The sequence below is a fragment of the Bos grunniens genome, chromosome 12 (genome assembly GCF_055505025.1).
Source record: "Bos grunniens cultivar Pamir isolate PY7600 chromosome 12, Bosgru_T2T1.0, whole genome shotgun sequence".
Taxonomy (NCBI): domain Eukaryota; kingdom Metazoa; phylum Chordata; class Mammalia; order Artiodactyla; family Bovidae; genus Bos; species Bos grunniens.
This window is the reverse complement of record NC_141176.1, coordinates 34440693-34462392: the sequence shown is the minus strand read 5'-3', so window position 1 is coordinate 34462392 and position 21700 is coordinate 34440693. Positions and strand designations below refer to the sequence as shown.

Below are 21700 nucleotides of genomic sequence, written 5' to 3'. Positions count from 1 at the left end.
ACTTCCCAAGTTCTCAAGTGACTGTTTCAGAGGCAATGCCATGGACTAGGAGAACCCCGAAGGTGTGGGAGTGGGAAGACTTCTGTCTAGTCCGCCTGGCCTAGGGTTAGCTTGTGGCCCCAGGCTTCAGCCACTGCTCCCGTCTGGGTCCTGGGAGGACAAAGTGCAACCGTGGGGATCAGGGTGCCCACCCACCTCAGCCCTGGTGAGTCACTGCTCTCAAAGAGCCTCACGGAAGAACAATCACGAGGGCTCAGCCCACAGACCTTCCATATCTGGGCTCAGAGCAAGCAGCGGTCCCTAGGAGCCTAGTGTCTTCAGCCCCTCCGTCCTGAGACACTGTGTAACAAAGACTTGAAAATAAAACAGAACCCCACCCAGGGAGGGCTGGAACAACCAGGCAAGTCATGAGACGGCAGGGCAGGCAGAGCAGCCACTCTGGTTGTCTCCCCACCCCCAAACCCCCAGAGCCCTGCCCTGAGGACTGGCCCAACGAGCCCCGCCTCTCGCCAATCAGTGGCAACTGAGACCTGAAATGCAGGTCATGTACTTTTAATCTGAGACCCAGGGAAGTCTGGTGACTTGCTCAGGGCCATGCAGCCAGTCAGCAGTAACAGACACCAGGTGTGGGCCTTGTAACCTGTCCCCACTACACCATGAGGCGCCCATATGCCAAGTCGTTGTTTTTTAGTCCCTCAGTCGTGTCTGACTCTTTGCGACCCCGTGGATGGTAGCCCACCAGGCTCCTTTGTCCATGGGATTTCCCAGGCAAGAATACTAGAGTAGGCTGCCATTTCTTTCTCCAGATATACCAAGTCACCTCTGCTCAGAAGGCAGTGGGCTCTAGCAAATTCCACTCCCTTCTGACCTGCCAGTTCGATTTTTACAGCCTGGATGTCTATGTCCAATTCAAGTCACCATGGACAGGGTCCAGAACACACCATGGCGAATAAACACCACTTTGAGCTGCAAACTCAAAAAAAAAAAAAAAAAGCTGTAACTCAAAAGCTGTAAGAACAGGCTTTCCTTTTACCTGAAAGCAGAACTCAGTTGTCATAAATCCCTTCTCTTCCTTGCAAGGAAAAGGTATTCTTTTCCTTCCAACCAGGGAAGACTGACTCTTATCACTGAGAGGAGAAGCCTCAGCTAAACAGACACTGGCACAAAACTAGCCTGTCTCCCACCTGTTCTACAGGGCCCTCATCTTTCCTAAAAGTCACTCATTTTCCACAATGGCTTTTCCTACCTCTTTCCCCTGTTAAGATGCCCTAACCACTTCCTGCAGTCAGTTTTCTGTGAACTCCCACTTACTCACATGAACAAAAGTCAACTTTTGTCAGTTTAATTTGCATACCAAAAAAAACATAAGAGGGTGTATTAAAACATTTTCCTCTGACACCATGGGAAAATAGAATAACTGGGGAAAAGTTTGTATTATTGTTATTTTTTTTTGCAGTATATACATATAAAAAACAGGCTATTATGGGTTGTTTAATTCATTTACTAAACCAAACAGCACAGACAACTTAAGCACACGGTGAGAATAAACTCATTTCTATCATCATCCTGTGATAAAAAGGTTCAGAAACAGCATGCTAGCAAAAATAGAAGTACAAAAAAATTGCAGACAATAAACTGATCACAAATCGACATGCAGTTGTTGGGTTTTTTGTTTGTTTGTTTGTTTTTCACTTATGCAACCTGCTTTCCTCATTGATACAGAAAAGAAAAAAACAGAGACAGACAGATGGGTTTAGGAAAATCAGCAGCTGTCTTAGATGATCAGGTAACAAATCCTTCTGAGAGCAAACATGCTCCAGGAAGTGATGGGGGCGGGTGAAAGGAAGGTGTGCAGAGGCAGGAAATGAGACGCTGGCTCCTTTAAGCTCATGCCCACGGGGCAGCTCGGGGAGAACCAGCTGTGGCTGTGCTTTGACACCATGCAGCCTCGCCAGAGACAGGAAAGGAGAGAGCTCGCCTTCTAGGTGGAGCAGAATTGTAATACATAAAACCAAAATGTACACTTTACTCAAAGCAGAAGTCCAGAAGGAGAGAGGGACAGATGGGGGAAAACCCCTCAGACTGAAGCTCACATCTGAACAGCGAGGCTTTGCCAAAAGACATATTCCTTGCAAGACATGTGAAGTGTCCCGCAAATTCTAAAACTGAATCATTGATCAAACTTTACGTGCTTCTAAAGTACGGCCATCCAGGGGACACAGCTTTGATTGCGACTCTTCCTAGAACTACAGACACCAGAGAGCCAAGACCTACCCCAACTCTGCCGCAGGCAGTGGCCCCCAGGTGCTCTGAAAAACAGCAGGTAACCACATCCAAGTTCTCCAAGAGTGTTCCCTTGCTTTAGAAACACTCTCTTTGAGTGTAGGTGGCCGGGCTGGAGCCCCACCTGGTCTACCTTCTCACAGTCCAGCAGCTCAGCGCAGAACTACCCAGGGCTCAGAAAGCCTGACCTAGACCTGCCAATTCACACCCGTCATCAACGTCTGTACACAGATGTGTGTGTGGCCTCGTTAACCCTTGCTTCCCGGCACAGCTTTAAGTGCTTTCCCTCGGCTGTGGGAAGAAAGCTGGATATGGAATCAAAAGAGAAATACTGCTGGCTCTGTGTGTGTGTGCTCAGTTGTGTCCAACTCTCTGCAACCCCATGGACTGCACCTGCCAGGCTCCTCTGTCCATGGCAAGAACACTGGAGTGGGTTGCCATTTCCTTCTCCTGGGAATCTTCCCCATCCAGGAATCAAACCTGCATCTCCTGTATTGGCAGGTGGGTTCTATACCACTGAGCCACTTGGGAAGCCCTCAAAAGAGAAACACATGAGCAATTAATGCTTGCTCTCTCCCTGGAGAGTGCAGTGCTGGTGTTACAGACTTCAGTTGTCCTGACAGGTGTAAAACTGATGATTAAATGTGCTGAAAAGAGTCTATGAACCTATGGCCTTTGTAACTTGTTTGATGGGCAGAATAGGTAATTCATTAAAAATGCAAATATTAACATTCACGCGGACGCAATTTACTACCCATCACACAGTTCTCTGAGCATAAAAAGACCCTTACTGATAACTATGAGAAATATGGACTCTTGAGGTCTCCCCTCCCCTGCCTTCATAATAATCATTCAGAGGAATTCCATTTGGGGGACTTAACACCCCACCCCACCCTCACCTGTCCTACCATCTCAGAATCAACAGCAGCACAATACAGAGCTGACTCACTGGAAAAGGCCCTGATGCTGGGAAAGATTGAGGGCTGGAGGAGAAGAGTGCGACAGAGGATGAGATGGTTGGATGGCATCACTGACTCGATGGACGTGAGTCTGAGCAAACTCCAGGGAAGCCTGGTGTGCTGCAGTCCATGAGGTCACAAAGAGTTGGACACAACTGAGTGACTAAACAACAAAAACAACAAAATGAACAACAAAGAGTTGGACATGACTGAACAACAACAAAAATGTTCCAAAATCAAGAACCGTGTTTTAGAGCTCAATATGACAGAAGCCTATTGTTCTTCTAAACCTTCTTGGGCAGGAGACCTTGTTGATGCCGTCTGAGCTCCTCTGTATAGAGAAGGAGAGGAACCAGGATGCAGGGAAGGAGGCAGGGAGGCAGGGCTCGGCTTACTCTCTGGGGAGGGTGATGAAGGATGGTGTCTGTGTTCCCAGCATCAGTGTACTTCAAGCCACAGTTAGCAGTACAGTCATGCCACTCAACAGCCCCGAATGCCTGTAGAATCCAGGAAACCAAGGTTTTCTGGATTAGCACGCAGAACACCATCTTCATAAACATGCCTGCCTCTGTGTTTCAGTTGAGGAGATCTCAGACACCCCTAACTCCTCCCCCTCCCTCTCCAGCCACCTCCATCCACATGATGACTACATTCTGCCATCATTCAGTCTCAGAAGGAATCTGTCCACGGCTCTCGTAGAAGCAGTAACTCTCTTCCGTGTCTCTAATCCACTCTCCATCCTAAGAGGAGCATGGCTAAGACTCTCCTAAGACTCTCACTAAGACACACATCAGATCATGGCTGGCGGTTCAAAACCTCACCCTATGTGCCTTGCCAGCTCCAGCTTCACCAGCCACACCAAACAACCCACTGTTTGCCACATGTTATCTGATGCAATTGGAGATGAGAGAACGGCTGCTCCCTCCACTATACCTTTTTGCCCCTGTCCACCTGGAAATTTCATCCTTCGACATTCAATTGAAGTATCACTTCCTGCAAGAAAACCTCATAAATTCCCCTGGGCTCTAAGTTCTGTTTTCTGTGGCTCTGTTAAAACCACTGCTATATTTTTATAGGCTTGATTTATTTATCTGGGTGTCTCATGAAAGCAGCTACTTACATTCTTTCCAAATGATGTGATGCTATCATCACATCCCCAAAGTCTGCAGCCTGGGAAATCAGTAGTTAGAAACCTTCATGAACGATTGAGGGATGAATGGGGATAAAGGAGCAAATAAGTGAGCAGTTCTGGGTGTCAAGGGAGCAGTTCTCACCCTACACCCAGACATGACTTTATAAAAAGAACTCGGGGAGGGGAGGGTGTCAGAAAAAGAAGGACACGACTTTCCTGGGATTCTTTCTTTTCGGCAGCTCTCACTGATGATGACTAGATCAGTCACCCCTCCTTTAAAGGGACAACAGTCCAGCCAGTGAACTTGACTGGTCAAGTAAACCCGAGCCTGATGAGACGGCTGTTCACCAAGAACACCCTGGGTAAGAGTCTGGGGCTGTGGGTACAGGAACCCCGGGAGGGAAGGCACGACCAGGAGCGGCACCTGGTGTTTCCAGAGACTCTAACGTGGGTGCTGCAAAAGATCTCCAGTGTGCTTAATTCAAAACTTGCAGTGTTAGATGAATAATTTATGCCTCAGAAAGAACAAATCCAGATGTGCAGTGGAACCGTGCTGTAAGTAAACATATGACACTTTTATGTCGTATATCAGGGAGTGGATCAGTCACACACTGTGTCCAAGGGCCGCCCACCACACCCGAAGCTCTGACCTTCCGGACACAGCGGGGCTCTGGCCTCTGAGCCAAGGCCCACCACTGTCCACACAGCTTCCTCTCCTGTACCATCGAGTGACGCACACAAACTGCCAGGGGAGGGATGGAATGAAGGTCCTCAGTGAGCGGCCCAGCCCACCCCAAGCTGCCAACTCTACCCAGGAAATCAAGAGGAAGGACTCTTCTCTGGGCAAGGACCCACGGAGGTAGGAGGTGGTCCATGCTCCGTGGCAAGAATGCGGGATGTGGGGACAAGAGAAAACGGTGAGGAAGCGTGCAGACAGCGATGACGCCAGCATCTCAAAACTGGCCTTCACTGATCCCATCTCATTTAATCCTAAAAGCCATACAGTGGATACTTTAAATTCTGTTTTACAGATAAGGAAGATGAAAGGATTGCACCAAAGACTGGGAAACCAGAAATGGTCAGAATGTGCTTGCATGCGGGTCCCAGCAGAAGCTCCCCAGGCTCTGGTCCTGCTGGAGGCCCAGCTCCAGGCCCAGCTCCAGGCCCAGCCACGGGGCTTGGGAGGGGACGGTACCCTCTCCGGGCCTCAGTTTACGTGTCTAAAGCAAACCCCAGAATGCTGACCTTGAGGGGGCGGCTGAGAAGGACCTTTATTAACTGAACAAATCAGATAAACAGAGGTTGCTATGCATACTTTTAGTTGGATGAGTCAATGACATTTTAAGAGTTCCAATGTGAGCTGGTAAAATTCCAGCCACCACCCCCACCCCTCAAAGCAGGAGTAGCCATTGATGGTCAACATATTTTAGACCAAATGCTTTATACCACCGTTCCTTCTGGCTTGAAAGGTTTTAAAGCCATTCTGGGAACTGGTGTTTGTATTCTACAGAGGTTCATGTCCAGTTGATAACAGAGTCCAGTGGAAACACCAGGGTTATAAGTCATGCTTAACTCTTTCAGGAGTTAACGCCTCTCCTTCCTGAACCAGGAGTTAGCTCGACAGAGCTGGAAGAAAAACGCCCAAACCTAACCTACAGGACATCAGGCCTGCGACAAGCCTGGCTGAGACAGCAGGTGTCTACCCTCAGTGCCTGAGCTATTCCCCCGCGGGCCCCGTTCCAGGTCCAGGTCACAGCTCTGAGGCACGAGCTCCAGCTGAGGCGCTGTGCAGCCTGGCTGGGCCCTTACTGTGCAGCCTGGGTCTGTGCCCTTACTGTGCAGCCTGGCTGGGCCCTTACTGTGCAGCCTGGGTCTGTGCCCTTACTGTGCAGCCTGGCTGGGCCCTTACTGTGCAGCCTGGGTCTGTGCCCTTACTGTGCAGCCTGGCTGGGCCCTTACTGTGCAGCCTGGGTCTGTGCCCTTACTGTGCAGCCTGGCTGGGCCCTTACTGTGCAGCCTGGGTCTGTGCCCTTACTGTGCAGCCTGGCTGGGCCCATTCCAGACTCAGAGAAACTCTGACTGGAAGGTGGAAAGTGATTTGCAGAGTTTAACTGGTCTGTACTGAAGAGCCTGACTGAAGGCAGCAATTTTAACTAACAATGAATCTGATAACAGCTAATGTTTATGCTTTGTTATTAGTAGTAATAATATCAATAATAAATAATACTATCGTTTTAATTATATGGTAAATAATATGACAAAACAAAATTTTATTTATAATGTATAATACATAAACATAAATGCTATATGCTAATGATACTAATATTAAAACCATATACGTTTAAAATATAAAACAATATATGCTAATGATATTAATAATAAAGATATTAAGCTGAGCAATCTTAAGGTACTATGAGTGTATTTCAGGCACTGTGGCATCTTTTGAAAGAATATTTATGTGTTTGGTTATGTTTGGCCATGCTGGGTCTTTGTCATTGCGTCTGTTGTTTCACTCTCTGTCCTTCCTCTTGTCCTGGATCTCCTCCCAACGCTTCAGTGCCCTGTTACCTCCGAGATCTCTCTGGCAATAAATTCCAATAGCTTTCTCTCTGGTCATCTTTCTTCCCAGTTCTCTTTTTTAGAGATGGTGGATTAACTTCTCAAACACACAGTTCTGAGCTTGGCCCTTCTCTATTCAAAGACATCTCTGATCCCTCAGTGCTTATCAAGTAACATACAGATTCTTTATGTGGAATCCAAGAATCCACAGTCTGAACCTAATGATTTCAGCTTGACCAGGATGGTTCCCTGACACCAAATCAAACTGTTGTGTCCTGTTCTGTGAAATCACGTAAAACTTCTGTGCCTCTGACCGCTGAACCGCTCCACTTGCACTCCATAACTACCAGCAGAAATCTCACCTTCTTCAAACCAGATTTGATCACCCTATTAAGCCTGCCTGGATTTGGTGCATGGGTAAGAACTACAACCCTTGTAAAATCCCTTAGCATCACGGTTTTTCCCCTGTTGTGGGGTTTAATTCACTCAGCGTATTCTACTATGACTTAGATACATCTTAGGTCGTCGATTGTCTCCCCGACATCGCCCACGGTTCCTCAGAGCTACATCTGAGTGTCTGGATGGGGGACTTGGCAATTTGATCCATAAGGGTGTAACACGGTGGGTGTCAAAATCAGTTCCAGAAAACACTGACCTTACCTGGCCCCTGTTTGAAGGAGTCAGGTCAATCTAGGATGGAGAAATCACAAAAGGAGAGTGAACAGCAGACCACGACGGCTGCTGGGAAGCACGGGGCCGAGCGTTTACCACGTAATTTCCTTGGTTCTTACAGACCTCCAAGATAGAGGGAGCTCTCCTGTGCTCTACCCTTAAGGTGTTTAAGGGTCTGCCCAATGCTGGGCATCTTTCAAATGGCAAACTAAAAGCCTGAAGCTCCCCGTAAAGGAATTACAATGGATTCTCATCACTTGAAAGAGTTCATCTGTGGCACACTCAGCACCACCAGGAACGAGGGCATCCTTTCTGCAGAACCAAGGACAGGGCCCCAAATTCATCCAGTGAGCTACTGGGTGACTCTGCAGGGACACCAGCAACCACACTACACCCTGTGCCTGCTCCCTTATAAGGGAACAGGTATTAAACGCTCAACCGCATTTTTCAAGCACGTAACAATTTCAGTTTCATTCCCCTGGTCATCGTTGTTACAACAATGTTTACCACTAGGTGGCAGGAATACAACGCTATGGAGGTGATTTTGGGACACAGTCTTGTTCCACTGTGTGCAGTTTTTCAAAGATTGTCACTTTTATTTCTAAATGATTCTAAGAAGTTATTCTCCTTTATTTAAAACTGCATGATAATAAGCATTTTAAATATCATAAAATGTACAGCTTTCAATCCTTTAAAGTTCAACAATAACTGTAGCTCAAGCTAGCTTTAAACATGTAAGTGGAATCATATATACTACGTACTAAGTTGCTTCAGTCATGTCCAACTCTTGGTGACCCCACGGACTGTAGCCCTCCAGGCTCCTCTGTCCACAGGATTCTCCAGGCAAGAATACTCGAGTGGGTTGCCATGCCCTCCTCCAGGGGATCTTCTGGACCCAGGGATTGAACCCACATCTCTTGTGTCTCCTGCATTGGCAGGCAGGTTCTTGACTACTAGCTCCACCTAGGAAGCCCCCAAGTGGAACCATACTATCAATAAACTAAGAAAATAACCCAGTGTACATTAAAACATAGTAAAGGCTGATACTTAGTTTTATTGTGGCTATATAAGATTGACAAATACTGCTTCTAACCTAGAAAGAGTGAAATTGCTGCATTTTAAAGCAAGGTGCTTTCTGGTTTGTTTTGTTTGCTTCATTTTGCTTGTACTTTGCTTCTAAATGACAAAATAAAAGAGAAGGTTTCATGTTATATTTTACAAGTACTTCTCTGCAAGTAACGAAGAAGATATGCTGAAGATTACCAGCATACACCACGTAAATTGGGCAAAATCAGTCTTTTCTCTGTTCGTCATTTACTTTAACAAGCACGTATAAGAGGACACTTGATGTGTTACATGAGAATTTTGCAGAAATGAATGCAACCTAAAAATGTAATAAACATCTTAAAGAAAATCTGTAGCATTATCCACATGCACGCACTATTAACTACTCATATCCTGCTTTCTCTCTTCAGTGATCCCTTGTGGGTAGAAACTAAGTGCCATAAACTAAGAACAGCAAATATAAACGTGAAATTGTATAATGGTCAAAAATTACCCTGGGAAGTAAATAAGTCAGAAACTAACTCCTGAATATATTTAATTAATATGTGCTCAGGAATAAAATACTTTAATGGCTTTTTAAAAATTATTACTAATTTTGTTAAACAGAAAATGAAGTCCCCACCTTTAACACAAAGAACCCTTTGACCACAGCAAATCCCTCTTTTGAGGAGGAGGGGGTTGTCCTAAACTATCAGTATGGCAGAACGGGGTGCTTGGTGTAAGGAATTACTGGTCATCTTATCACCCAGGCAGAAGTGAAGCCCAGACTGGCTCAGGCCTTGATGGATAACACAACCTATAGCAAAGGCAGGACTCTTCCCTTGGCTAGCACTGAGTCCCATTTCCTTACAACTGCTACACGGACTCCTTTTAGGAATATGCAAATGAGCAAGTGGTCATCAACAAACAGGACCTCTGGAAGACAGATTGGCCCTGAGGTCTCCATTCAAGCCTGGATCCAGAAAAAGTGAGGCAGTCTCACTCTCTGGCTACCCAGGGACGGGTGAGGCGGACTTAGATCTGAAAGTGATCTGTGGTAGGCCCCCTTTCTAAGGGCTCCCTATAATGCAGAGGTTACAAAATAGTTCAGCTTCTGAGTTTGCTGCATCATCACGCCCTCTGCAGGCATGAAGGCAAAACTGAGGTCCTCTTTGGGGGCCAACGAGAAGGAATCGCTGCTGGCACAATTTATACCTGTGATATAGTCTAGCTTCCCTGGTGGCTCAGTGGTAAAGAATCCGCCTGCCAATACAGGAGGCACAGGTTCAATTCCTGGATGGGGAAGATCCTTCGGAGAGGAAATGTCAGCCCACTCCAGTATTTTTGCCTGGAGAATCCCATGAACAGAGGAGCCTGGTGGGCTACAGTCCATGGGGTCGCAAAGAGTTGGACACAACTGAGTAACTAAACAAAAACCACACAGTCTAGGAGCTTATGGGAAGAATCCTTTGCAATACAGACAGAAGCATGCATCTCCTCTGCTCTCAGCTCTGTAAGGGAACGTTACTGAATGCATTTATAGAGTAGAAATTACACAGTAAGGCTGCCTGGATCCTTGACAGGAAATGAAAAGAACATTGCTCTCAGAGCCTTGACAGTTATTAGTGAATTTGATTCATGAGGTGCTTGTGTTCTACTCTAAAAATAAGTACAATAACCATCATAAAAATTTCTGAGCTATCATCACTCAGGGTTGACAGGTATAACAGTGCACGTTTCTAATTCACTCTTGGGAAATGAAGCCGACTTAGAACATGTAATGGTCTCTTAACAAAGAATCTCATTCACACAAACTCTGTTGGAAAGGGCATGGAAACAGTTTAAAGCAGAAGGAGAAGGAAAGTCATAATACTAATAATGTCTCAAAGATTAGAATTTTGAGAGCCCCTATTAGCTACATGGAGTACAAGAGAGATGCCTTCAACTTTTCTCCCAAATCTAGCTCAGAGCTGAGCTCATCTCTCCTGGAGGAACTGTGTGGTATAAATGCCACCTCCAGCAGCTTCACAAAACAGCGGTACATTTCACAACAAAGAGAGAGGTCACTTCTTAACCTGAGAAACAGCAACCTAACAAGAAGACTCCTGAGGGCAACACAGCTGGGAGCACTACCTCCAGGCAGGTGAAGGGACCACCTGTGCCCATCTCAGGGGGAGGAGGGTGACCCTAACAGGCACCTGTCATGCTTGGCAGGCCACCAAGGATCCTTACCTCTTCTGTCTTGTCTTCTGGACCGTCCGCCCCTCCATGGCTGGGCTGAGCGTGACTGCTGGCTCCACTGTCCTCCCTGCCCTGGTCACAGGTGGCTGGCAAGGCCTCCTGGGAGGACCCGAGACCTTGCTCCCTCTGCGCGGGCCCCTCGGCCCTCTCCTCGCTGTCCGCTGAGCTCAGGGACAGCACGCTGACACTGCTGGGACACTTGGCACTCACTGCATCGGGGCTCCGAGGGCTGGGGGGCTTGGGCGTGGTGGGCCTCAGAGGCCCTAGAGGATGCTCAGGCTCCGAGGGAAACCGGTCACCAGGTCCCGGTTCGTCGGAGTCTCTGTCCGACATCTCCCGGGCCGGTGGGCTGGACGGAGAGCCCTGGGCGCGAGGAGCGGCACCTCCTGGGACCACTGCCCTGGGCGGTCCTCCTACACCCACCGGGACCGGGTCTCTGGGCTCCGCACGCCCCCGTCCGCACCCCTCGGGGGCGGCGGCCGCGCGGCGGGAGTAGTCATCGTGCAGCCGGCTGAGTGGCCGCGGCCCAGGCGCTGCGCTCCCGGGGTCACCAGTCCGGCCGGCGGTGCCACCCCCCGCGAGCCGGAGCACGCGAGCCAGGTCCGGCACCCGCAGCGGGCTCCTCCAGCGCCTGGGCCTCGTGGGGGCCCCGCCCGAGCCGTCGGAGTCGGCGGAAGAGCCGCTCAGGGTCCTGCGGGACCCCCGGCCCTCCTGCGCGGCCCGCAGCTCGGCCAAGTGCGAGGCGGACTTCCTTCGGAAGGAGCTCTTCCCGAGGAAGGTCAGGCTGTCCGTGCTCTTGCTGCGCCGGCAGACACCGTTCCGCTCGGGCTCGCGCGCTAGGGACTCCGGTGCCTCGCACGCCGCCGGCCGGAGGGGCTCCGGGTCGAGGAGGCGGATGCGCCCCAGGCCGTAGGCACGACGGAGGCTCCGCGACCGGAGGGCATTACGCGCGAAGCCTTCGTCCGGTTCCTCGGGGTCCGAGCCGTCGGAGGCGAAGCCGGGCCCAGGGGCACATCTGCCCCCAAGGGCCCCAGCCGCCTCGCCGTTGGGGACGGACTTGCCCAGATCGCGGTCCGAGGTTCCCTCCTTCGCCGTATCCCACCCCTCCCGGTTCTGAATGCCCTGGAGGACCGAGGACTTGAGTTTTTTGAAAGAGCCCATTTTCCGGAAGGAGGCCAGGGCGTTCCACGTGGACGAGCTGCCCACGAGGCCGGCGGGCCGGGGCCGCTCGCGGTCGGCGCGCGTCCTGCCAGGGCCGGCAGAGAAGAGGCGCAGAATGCGGGCCGGGCTGAGCCGCGCCTCCCGGGCGCCTGCACCGCCGCCACTGCAGCCGCCGTTGCGGCACGCCGAGTGGGTCCCCATGCCGGGGTCCTTGGGGTCAGAGATGGAACCAGGTACCGCAGCTCCGCGCCCGTGGCCGTTCTGCACCGTGGTCATGTTCTCGGGGCCGGGGGCCCGCGGGCGCAGGTCAGCGCGGCTCAGACCCACGCGCGCCTCGATGTCCCCCGGCCCCACGCGCAGGTCTTCTTCCTGGGGGCCTCCGGCCTGGCCTTCCCGCCCGCCGTGCACATTGGGCTCCGCAGTCACCGCCTGCAGCAGAAACAAAGCAGGGAGTTAGCCCCGTCATGCCAAGAAGAACCTCCATCAGCGGAGGCTTAGCTATTTTGTTTAGGAGTTGCTAACAGAAAACCAGGCCTGCCGATCACATAAAAACTATTTGCAATTACTATTCAATTACTATTAATAAAATGTTTTTTTCCTCTAATTCATAAATGAAAAGGGAAGAATGCAAATTTTGCCTATGGGTTGTGCATTCCTTATGATGGTAAACTCTGAAATCCACCCGCACTTGTTTCAAGAAAACTTTTGAAAAACTGCTAGAATGAAAAAGCCAAGGCATAGTTCGAGATTGTGTTATTCAAAATAGAAGACATCATCAATTATCTCTCTCTCACACACACACACTCCAACAATATTCCAAAATATCACAGGGAAATTTGAACCAGGTTCAATTTAACACAGCTCATAGGAGGCAAGTGCTAAGTACACAGGAGGCCTCAAGCAAGGAGTTGTGATGTCAAGACAATGAGCTGTGTATTGTCTACAAAATACCCCAAACTCTAAAGACAAAGATGCAAAACACCCCGGGGGCCACCAGAGCAGGACGGACCAAGCTGACTTGATCTGATCAAAGATGCTAACTGGCTGGGGGACCCCAGAGAGTTGAGGGTAGTACTGAACTATGAGAAATCCGGACACAAATTCACAGGAAACCAACAGTGCACGTTCGTCCTTCCTCCCTCGGCGCAGACGCCCACCGCACAGTGTCTGTGCTCTCCCCCCATGAATGTGCAGCTCCATGGCCTCTGCCCATCAGGCCAGCCCGGCCTTCCCGGCGAGGGAGCATGGTTCCCCTGCTCTCAGTGAAGGATCAGAGATGGAATCAGGGAGGGTGCTCATCATCGTTTACCAGGCGCGTGCATGTCAGACCCCCGCGCCAGGCGCTTCAGAAACAAGATGGCACTGGTAACCCTATGAGGCCAACAGGACTATCCCTGTTTTATGCACCATCAGATGGACGCCTGGGCAGGTTAGAGAAGTCACCTGAGGGTCCCACAGCTCTCCCATCCCAAAGGCTATGCTCTTCTCCACTGCTTCAAGCTAGGATTTGAACACAGGCGTCCGACTCCAAGCTCAATGCTTCAAGACATCGTTCAGTCGCTCAGTTGTGTCCGACTCTTGGCGACCCCACGGACTGCAGCACCCAGGCTTCCCTGTCCTTCACCATCTCCTGGAGCTTACTCCTGTGATAGAGCCAGTGGCAGCCTGTGCAGAAGTAAGTGGCTCTCTTTCCAGGATGATTTAAGAGGCGCTGACAACCCTAAGCACCTCCCTCACATTCTGTCACAACCCAGGCCCAAAGCTTGCCCGTCCCAGAGCCAGCCCTGAGATCCGAGAATGGTCCGTCAATTGTTGCTGTTGTTCACTCACTCAGTCGTGTCCAACTCTTTGCAACCTCATAGACTGCAGCATGCCAGGCTTCCCTGTCCTTCACCATCTCCCAGAGCTTACTCAAACTCATGTCCATCGAGTCAGTGATGCCATCCAACCACCTCATCCTCTATCATCCCCTTCTCCTCCCACCCTCAATCTTTCCCAGCATCAGGGTCTTTTCCAATGAGTCATTTTCCAATAAGTCGGTTCTTCGCATCAGGCGGCCAAAGTATTGGAGTTTCAGCTTCAGCATCAGTCCTTCCAATGAATATTCAGGACTGATCTCCTTTAGGATGGACTGGTTGGATCTCCTTGCAGTCCAAGGGACTCTCAGAGTCCTCTCCAACACCACAGTTCAAAAGCATCTTCTTTGGTGCTCAGCTTTCTTTATGGTCCAGCTCTCACATCCGTATATGACCACTGGAAAAACCGTAGCCTTGACTATATGAGCCTTTGTCGGCAAAATGATGTTTCTGCTTTTTAATATGCTGTCTTGGTTTGTCATAATTTTTCTTCCAAGGAGCAAGCGTCTTGATTTTATGGCTGAAGTCATTGTCCACAGTGAGATAACCCTGACTTAAGTCAGGTCCTGGAAGTCTTCATGATACAAGTCAAGACGGGTATTCTGAGGGCCTTCCCTTTTGGCTCAGCTGGTACAGAATCTGCCTACAATGTGGGAAACCTGGGTTCAAGCCCTGGGTTGGAAAGATCCGCTGGAGAAGGGAAAAGCTACCCACTCCAGTATTCAGGCCTGGAGAATTCCATGGACTGTATAGTCCAGGGTTGCAAAAATATTCTGAAGACAACGTTAAAGGTAGAAGAGAAGGAGCAAGGTGTATACAGACCTTGACGTAGGGTCCCAATCTGGCAAAATCCTCTCACATGCAGAAAAAAATCTGACCTCATGCAGAGATCTCCTCTGCTCCTCCACTCCAGATCCTGACAGGTTTGTCTTCTTTTGCCCCTAGCTTGTGCCCACTGAGGGGGATTCCCAGGGAGAATCATAGTTAAAGAGTTGATTCCATCTGGGACCAGGGAGGCTCCACAGATGCAGACCCGGGAGCCTCTCTGAGGTCCACTTACCCAGCTCCCTTCATCAGAAGATGCCTTCTGAGGTCTACTGTTCAGAGAGGTGAGGGGCCTGAAGAGCCGGGGGTTGCATCTGAATCAACCGTATCAGCAACATCCTGACTCACCCCGGCACCAAGGTTGGATTCAAAATCTAACACCAGCTGCAGAATGAACCTAACACCCAGCATCGCCTGCCCATCCTCACCTATTCTGGGAGGGACAGGCATTGTGGCTATTGCTGCTTCTCACAATCTTGAAATAAAGCAGACAGCTTATGCCTATTTCCATGTCCATTCATAGGCACTGACCACACAGTTGGTAATAACAAAGGTCCTGTTACGAGCTGCAGAAGAGCAGACAGTATCCCTCCTGTACTCTGGCTGGATGAAGACAGTGTCTTGACACCACAGCCAGAGGGCGCTATGAGACCTTCTGTAACCAAGCACCCAGGGGTGAAGCTGATCCTAAGGGCTCGAGGGGTGCAGGGAAGCCTTACTTTCATGTTGGGTGGTTTGAGAATGTTCCATAGAGGACCGGCGGCCAGGTCTAGATCTAAACTGTCGCCTGAATCTTGAGTAAAGCCATTTCTGTCATCCGTGCTTCAGCACCATCTATAAAATAAGAGATGTGGACATGTGTGTGTATCTCTGCTGGCCTCTGGGAGATGGGCAGGATCCATGATAAACTCAAGGTGGTGACATGGCAAAGGCTTGTCCTAGAGGGGGGTCTAGCACAGGTAAAGGAAGCTGTCCGTTGGCCCACAGATGGGGGGGTCCTCCAGCCTGTGGGACTCTCTGAGGTGAAACCGTAAAGTTCTTTGCAAGCCAAGATGACAGTTGACCCTACATTAAGAACAATATGGTTGGAAGGATGGCTCGATATAATAGTGGAAACTCGGTAAAAACAGCTTTAGAAAAGCGTAAACCTTCCTTGGTCTAACACTGTAAGAGTATCTGCAGGTGTCACCTTTGAGAAGCCATTGCGAATTCCCTAAGGTGAATTAAACCCCTTACTCTATGGGTTCCAGTTGCTGTTGTTCAGTTGCTCAGTCATGTCCAACTCTTTGTGACCCATGGACTGTGTAGCCCACCAGGCTCGCCTCCTACATTGGCAGGCAGGTTCTTTACCACTGAGCCACCCGGGAAGCCCAGGCAGCTCACCAAATGGCTTTACCAAAGTGTATTCTAATGCCATATATTTATATTTATCATTTTAACAGGTTCATGTGGCTGCCTTCAGAACAAGACTGCTTAACTCTTTTGGAGTAAGAACTGTGATTTGCACAATTATTCAAGTTTATATGGATGTGAATTTTGTATCCGTCATCCTGCCTTACTATAATATCTGTACCAACAACTCATCATTACATACCACCATGTTATTCTAACAAGAATATGTTCAAATTTTTACAACACTAAAAAGTGTGCGCTTAAAGCTTTATGTAAGTTTCAGGATCCAGTAAAACACATGTGTATCTGAGTTTCTAATTGGGGCAACATGCTTCTTAAACGACCAGTGACTTAGTATTCTATGAACAATGTGATTGTTGTCTGTTGCTTGGAACGAAACTGAAAATCACGGAAAAAAGCTTTTCCTGGAATTTCCGAGTAACATACCAACTTGCATTATTTAGAACTAATACTTTGACCTCTATTCAGTAACAAGGGCTGCAATTCAATCAGTGGTTTTGTAGCCAGTCTTGTAAATTACGGGAGCTCAGCCAGAGATATTTATGAACAGAGCTACAAGAAAGAATTTTAGATGGGAATATTGTGAAATCCATTGTCTACCAGCTGGATTCTGGACCGTATGAACTTTAGAAGGGAACATTTCTTTTCATTCGTAATGAGAATTCTCTGAAAACAACCATGATCAGTAATTTTTAAATAAGAACTTGTACTCGAATTTGAAATTCAGGAACATATAACAGGCTCACGTACAAATAAGGAGGTTTTCGTAACACATTAGGGTAAATTATAGAAAAGACGACACTGGAAGACAACCCAGAAATCTGGATGCTCAGGGGTGAGTGCACAGAGCCCTGAGTCACAGCACAGCACAGAGACCAGGACCCGCCGTGCAGCCATGACAGTGAAGGGGCAGCCCTGGCAGCAGGGAACCCGGCTCCAGCCCCAGCACTGCCGCGTGCTGGCCAAACCCCAGGGTCATCCCAGCCCTCTTCCTTTCCCTTCCCATCTCACTGGTTTGGCCTGAGGTTTGGAGCGTTTCAACAGTCCTGGCCTTGCCCCAGCTCCAATACCTCCACCGGGATGGCTAGCTACCCTGACCAGTCTCCGGTCCTACGGTCTGACTCACTCGCCCCCCAGCCACAGTGTCCTTCCTGTGTGCAAACGGACAGGCACCACTGCATCGAGTGTCCCTGGCTGCCCCTGGACCTCAGAAAGAGTCGCGTCTCAGCCCAGCCCGCCACACCTTCCCTCTACGAATGTTGACACTCACAGCGACCCCTCCTCATGCTGTGATGTTCTCGGCCACTTCCTTGCTGGCTCTCGGAGCCATTTGCAGCCATTCTTGTCTGTGTTGGGAAACCACAGTCCCCATGCTCTCCTGACCAATGGCTTCCGGCCATGTTGGCCAGTGGGTGGGCCCGTGGGAGACACAGAGTGGGGAGTGAAGGGAGACACAGGGTTTCCCCTCTGCTCAGGTCTCAGCCAAGGCTTGTTCAGCAACCCCTCCTTAGCTCCCACTCTTGCTGGGGTCCCCGCCTGTCTGAGCCCCCTTCCCAGGGCCTCACTCCTATACAGAGGGGCCAGGTGGCCCCCCATTTCCCTCCAGCCTTGGGAGGCAGCACCTTCCCGCTACTGTCCGCCTGAACTCTTCTGGCTTCTCTCATTTCTCAGCTGAGTAAGAGGATCCTTCTATTAGCTTCTCTTTTTGGAATACCTGAAGATGCTTCTCCTTTCCTAACAGACATGTGCTCTGCCTAACTATCTTTAACTCAAATCAGCTCTTTCTTGGGAGGCACGGTCTCCTTCCTCCCAACTCAGATGCCCCCCCCCCAGTCCTCAGGGGAACCCCATGTGCACCACCATTTCAGCCCTCGCCACGCAGCTCTGCAGCTCTGGTCCTGTCTGCTCGTTCCACGACACTCTGACGAAGTTGAGAGGCAGAAACCAGGTCTTACGGAACTGTGTCCTCTGCATCCAGCCAGTGACTGACTATGGAAGAGGGGCCCACTGAGCCAGACCGTCCTCAGCTGTGAGGCTGGCCATGCACTGGCCAACGGTCAGCACTGCCTTCGCTGAGCTTGTCCATCTCACTCTCCCCTCCCCATCCCTGTAAGGTCCTTTTCTTCTCTCATTCATTCCAACATCTTTCCCAGAACCTTGCTGAAACTGAGACTCTAACTGGGAGCTCAAACTCCAGTCCCCCACCTTATGAACAGGTTGTGTTCTAAACGACTCTTTGCAACCACATGGACCTGCCATCCATGGACATCTCCAGGCAAGAATACTAGAGTGGGTTATTATTTCCTCCTCCAGGGCATCTTCCCAACCCAGGGATCGAATCCAGGTCTCCCGCATTGCAGGCAGATTCTTCACCATCCAAGCCACCAGGGAAGCCCAAGAGTTACTTACAGGTGATCTATTTTCTCATAGACTCTGTCCAGCAAACCACATTTAGCTGATAATATAGTGAATTTAACCATAATTTATAATATTTCGTATGCACCCAAGATTCAACGGTGGGTTCTAGTTTCAAAGATGAAGGTCCTCCCCCACTGCCCATCAGTCCTGAACACAAGACCCTCTCTCTGTTCTTCCCAACCTCCATGTGCACATGTCAAAGGAAGCCTGTCCCTCCCCGGGGACCTGGCATCCTCAGCGTCTTTCCAGGAGAAGATGCAGGAAGATGCTTCAGCAGAGTGGAGCTCTGGCTTCATTTAAATACCCACATGTACACCCATGGCTGATTCATGTCAATGTATGGCAAAAACCACTACAATATTGTAATTAGCCTCCAATTTAAATAAATAAATTTAAATAAATAAATAAATGCCCAATCGTGTAACTGTCTAAAAACCAAAAGTATAAACAAAACTGTAGCTGGACGAGACTGGATCACTGCATCTTCGGGAAGGGTGTGGATTCTGTACAAGGTGTGACTGGCTGGCTGGCCTTATCTGGGTCACTAGGCTAAATCCCATGCCTGCGGGTGAGAATGGGGTTTCCCAGTGAGGATGGAAGTTTGCAGGTCTTAGGCCAAAGAGAGGAAAACTTTCCTGTGGTCTCTGAAGTTGGGGGTTGGCGGGTCTAACCAGGTGTGCTAGGTAGGTCTGCGTCTCCACTGGGCTTCCTGGCCGTGATCCCGACATTCAGCAAAATGCCAGCCTCTGAACCCCGCTCCCGCACCCCACTCTAAACCTGGGGTTGAAACGGCCTTGGAAGACTTCAGGAGGGGCACTGCCAAGGAAAGAGCTGCATACGGCCTTCCTGGTTCTCACAGCTCCTCCCCGGCCCCCACCTTTCTCTCTCGGTGAGTAAGTCTGCAGCAGCAAGCTCCCAAGTTCACGGTGAGGACTACCTCGTGCCTGCAGCCACCCCCGAAAGGGATGTCACTACGCAACAGGACCTCCCAGTAACGGCACTGACTATTCAGAGCAAGGAAGGTTTTCCAGATGGGCAGCCCTGATCTAGAAGGCACTTTGAAGGTCACTGGAGCAAAAGCAGCGTTTCTGCTCCCAAGGGGCGATTTAGCAGAATCCAGAGCCGTAGTGACTGGGCTCACCCTGCAGGCTGCACGGAAGTCCCCTCGACACAGTTTGTATACCCAGCGCTTGGTAAAAACGTTTGCAAGAGTGTGTGTGTGTATATATATATGTGCTGCGTGCACTTATTTTACTGCCCAAGTCCTTTGGTTTTGTTCTTTGCATAAAGTGCGTCTCTGGACATAGATCCCCAGTTTACAACACTGCATTTTGGAGAGGACAAGATCAGCCTACCACCCCATTTCCATCCAGTTCGGCCTCAGTTTAGCGGGTGTGGGAGCAGCTGTGCTGCCAGCCCTGAGGACAGAGGTGCAGAGACCACCTTCTCCTGCTCATTCACTGGTGGCCCATGTGCTTACGCTGGTTTTCAGAGGAAAACAGTTGCTGGAATGCCTCGTTTGTCTGATTTAAACTGCCTGTTTTGCTGAACTGACACATGGCTGTTGGTTCATGGACATCCTCCTTCAGGAGATGCCCTGGTACCCATAGGTACCAACGAGACCAGAGCAGTGGTGACCGGCCACTGTCCCTGAGCAGAGGCCCCCAGTCATACCCCCACCTCGGGGGTTCCGGTAGGAGCTCAGCGGGGTGGAGCAGGGGAGGCTGCTTGGATAGAGGAGGGGGCTGTGGTGATGAGCCCTCCCCGGGGACATCGTGTGTCCCTCTGCGGTGGAGGACCAAGGACCCTGGTCTCTGCAAAGGAAACCTCCTCTAATGAGGGGCCCTAGCCTCACTCCAGAGGCTCAGAAAAGCCGACAACTCCAAGTGCAAGGAAAACCGGATGGAGGGAAAGACCACACGTGTCTCAGGCCCTCACTCAGTGCCAACTCCTCAGCTCACGTTTGTCCTTCAAAAAAGGACTAGCGGGCAACTCAGGAGAGCCCCTCAGTGGCTTCTTTTGGGGGTTTACTATTCTTTCTACAACAGAAACTTGTGCCAGAAGCTCCAATGGGACTGTACAGCCGCTCCATCATCCGGCTTCTTGCCCAGGGCCGCTGCTGCAGGCAGGTGGCCGCCCCTGGGGTTGTGCACACTGAGGTCTTCTGGACGGCAAAGATGACACGCCTTCTGTGGACACGGCCCTGCCACTGTCCACTCTGTCTACTAGCCCACCACTCCCTGCAGGGGGAGCGAGTGTGGGAGACCGGCCAGGTTTCTTCTCTCTCTCCAAACACAGCCCACTAGCACTGTTCTCTCCTCCCAGCTTCAGTCCTTACCTTCTCCCCAGCCAGTCCTCCCGGACTCCCCAACCTCATGCAACATCCAGCTTTGCCCATGGGGAGACCAGCCACCAGCCGGCCCGTCCCCCAGCTCCATTTGCCTGATGTGATGCTGCTGGCTCTCACAGGTCGGAAGCTTCTGGAAGCCCAAGGGAATGTGGCAGGGACACATGTGAGACTCAGGAACACCCGGGCCCCACCCCCGTGACACAGGGCTCCACGACATTCTGAATATGTAGGCTGCTCAGAGGGCCTGATGTGAAATGAGCACTACATTCTGTCTTTTGTGAAGAGTTCAAAACTAATTTAGGCGCTTTAAAAAAATAAAAATAAAAAATAACAATGATGGAAGTGTCTTGAACCTAAAAAAAGGAGAGTGGGAGGGGAGAGGGCGGGTCTCCCCGGAGGCCCAGGAAGGTGAGCACCAGGCAACCAAGAAAGGACTAGGTCTGTTTCCCCTCCTCAACCACAAGCCACCAGGGACTGCAAAGGACCCAGCGACTGCAGACAAGGCCCAGCGAGACCCTTGGTGAGACCAGCCTCAGAGAGTCAGGAAAGCCTACCCAAGTCTGCTGGTTCGTGTCCCTGGCTAACGACCACTTCAGAACCGTAATGACACAGCATCACCCTGGGTCCCCACTGTCCCTCCTAGGACGAGGGCTCTGATGCGAGAGGCTGCGTCTCAGCAGAAACGTCTCCTCCCTGCCTCGCAGTGGTGACACAAGCAGCTCAGGGCCATGTGCAGGTAACCCGAGTAGGCAAACCAGAAAGAAGGACCGACGGCTTCCAATTGAAC

The 21700-nt window shown here is 50.3% G+C and overlaps 1 protein-coding gene across 5 annotated transcripts in view; it reads right to left on the bottom strand.

Moving 5' to 3' along the window:
• Nucleotides 1-21700, bottom strand: part of SPATA13 (spermatogenesis associated 13) — a 233320-nt gene that overhangs the window by 47705 nt on the left and 163915 nt on the right. For 3 of the 5 annotated variants that reach the window (XM_086329712.1, XM_086329715.1, XM_086329714.1), the window contains exon 2: nt 10882-12480. In XM_086329712.1, coding sequence (XP_086185838.1) covers nt 10882-12480 — 1599 coding nt within the window. Of the gene's footprint in view, nt 1-2274; nt 2449-10881; nt 12481-15451; nt 15567-21700 lie in introns of those variants that run through there. The other 2 variants (XM_086329713.1, XM_086329717.1) reach the window with 2 other exon arrangements.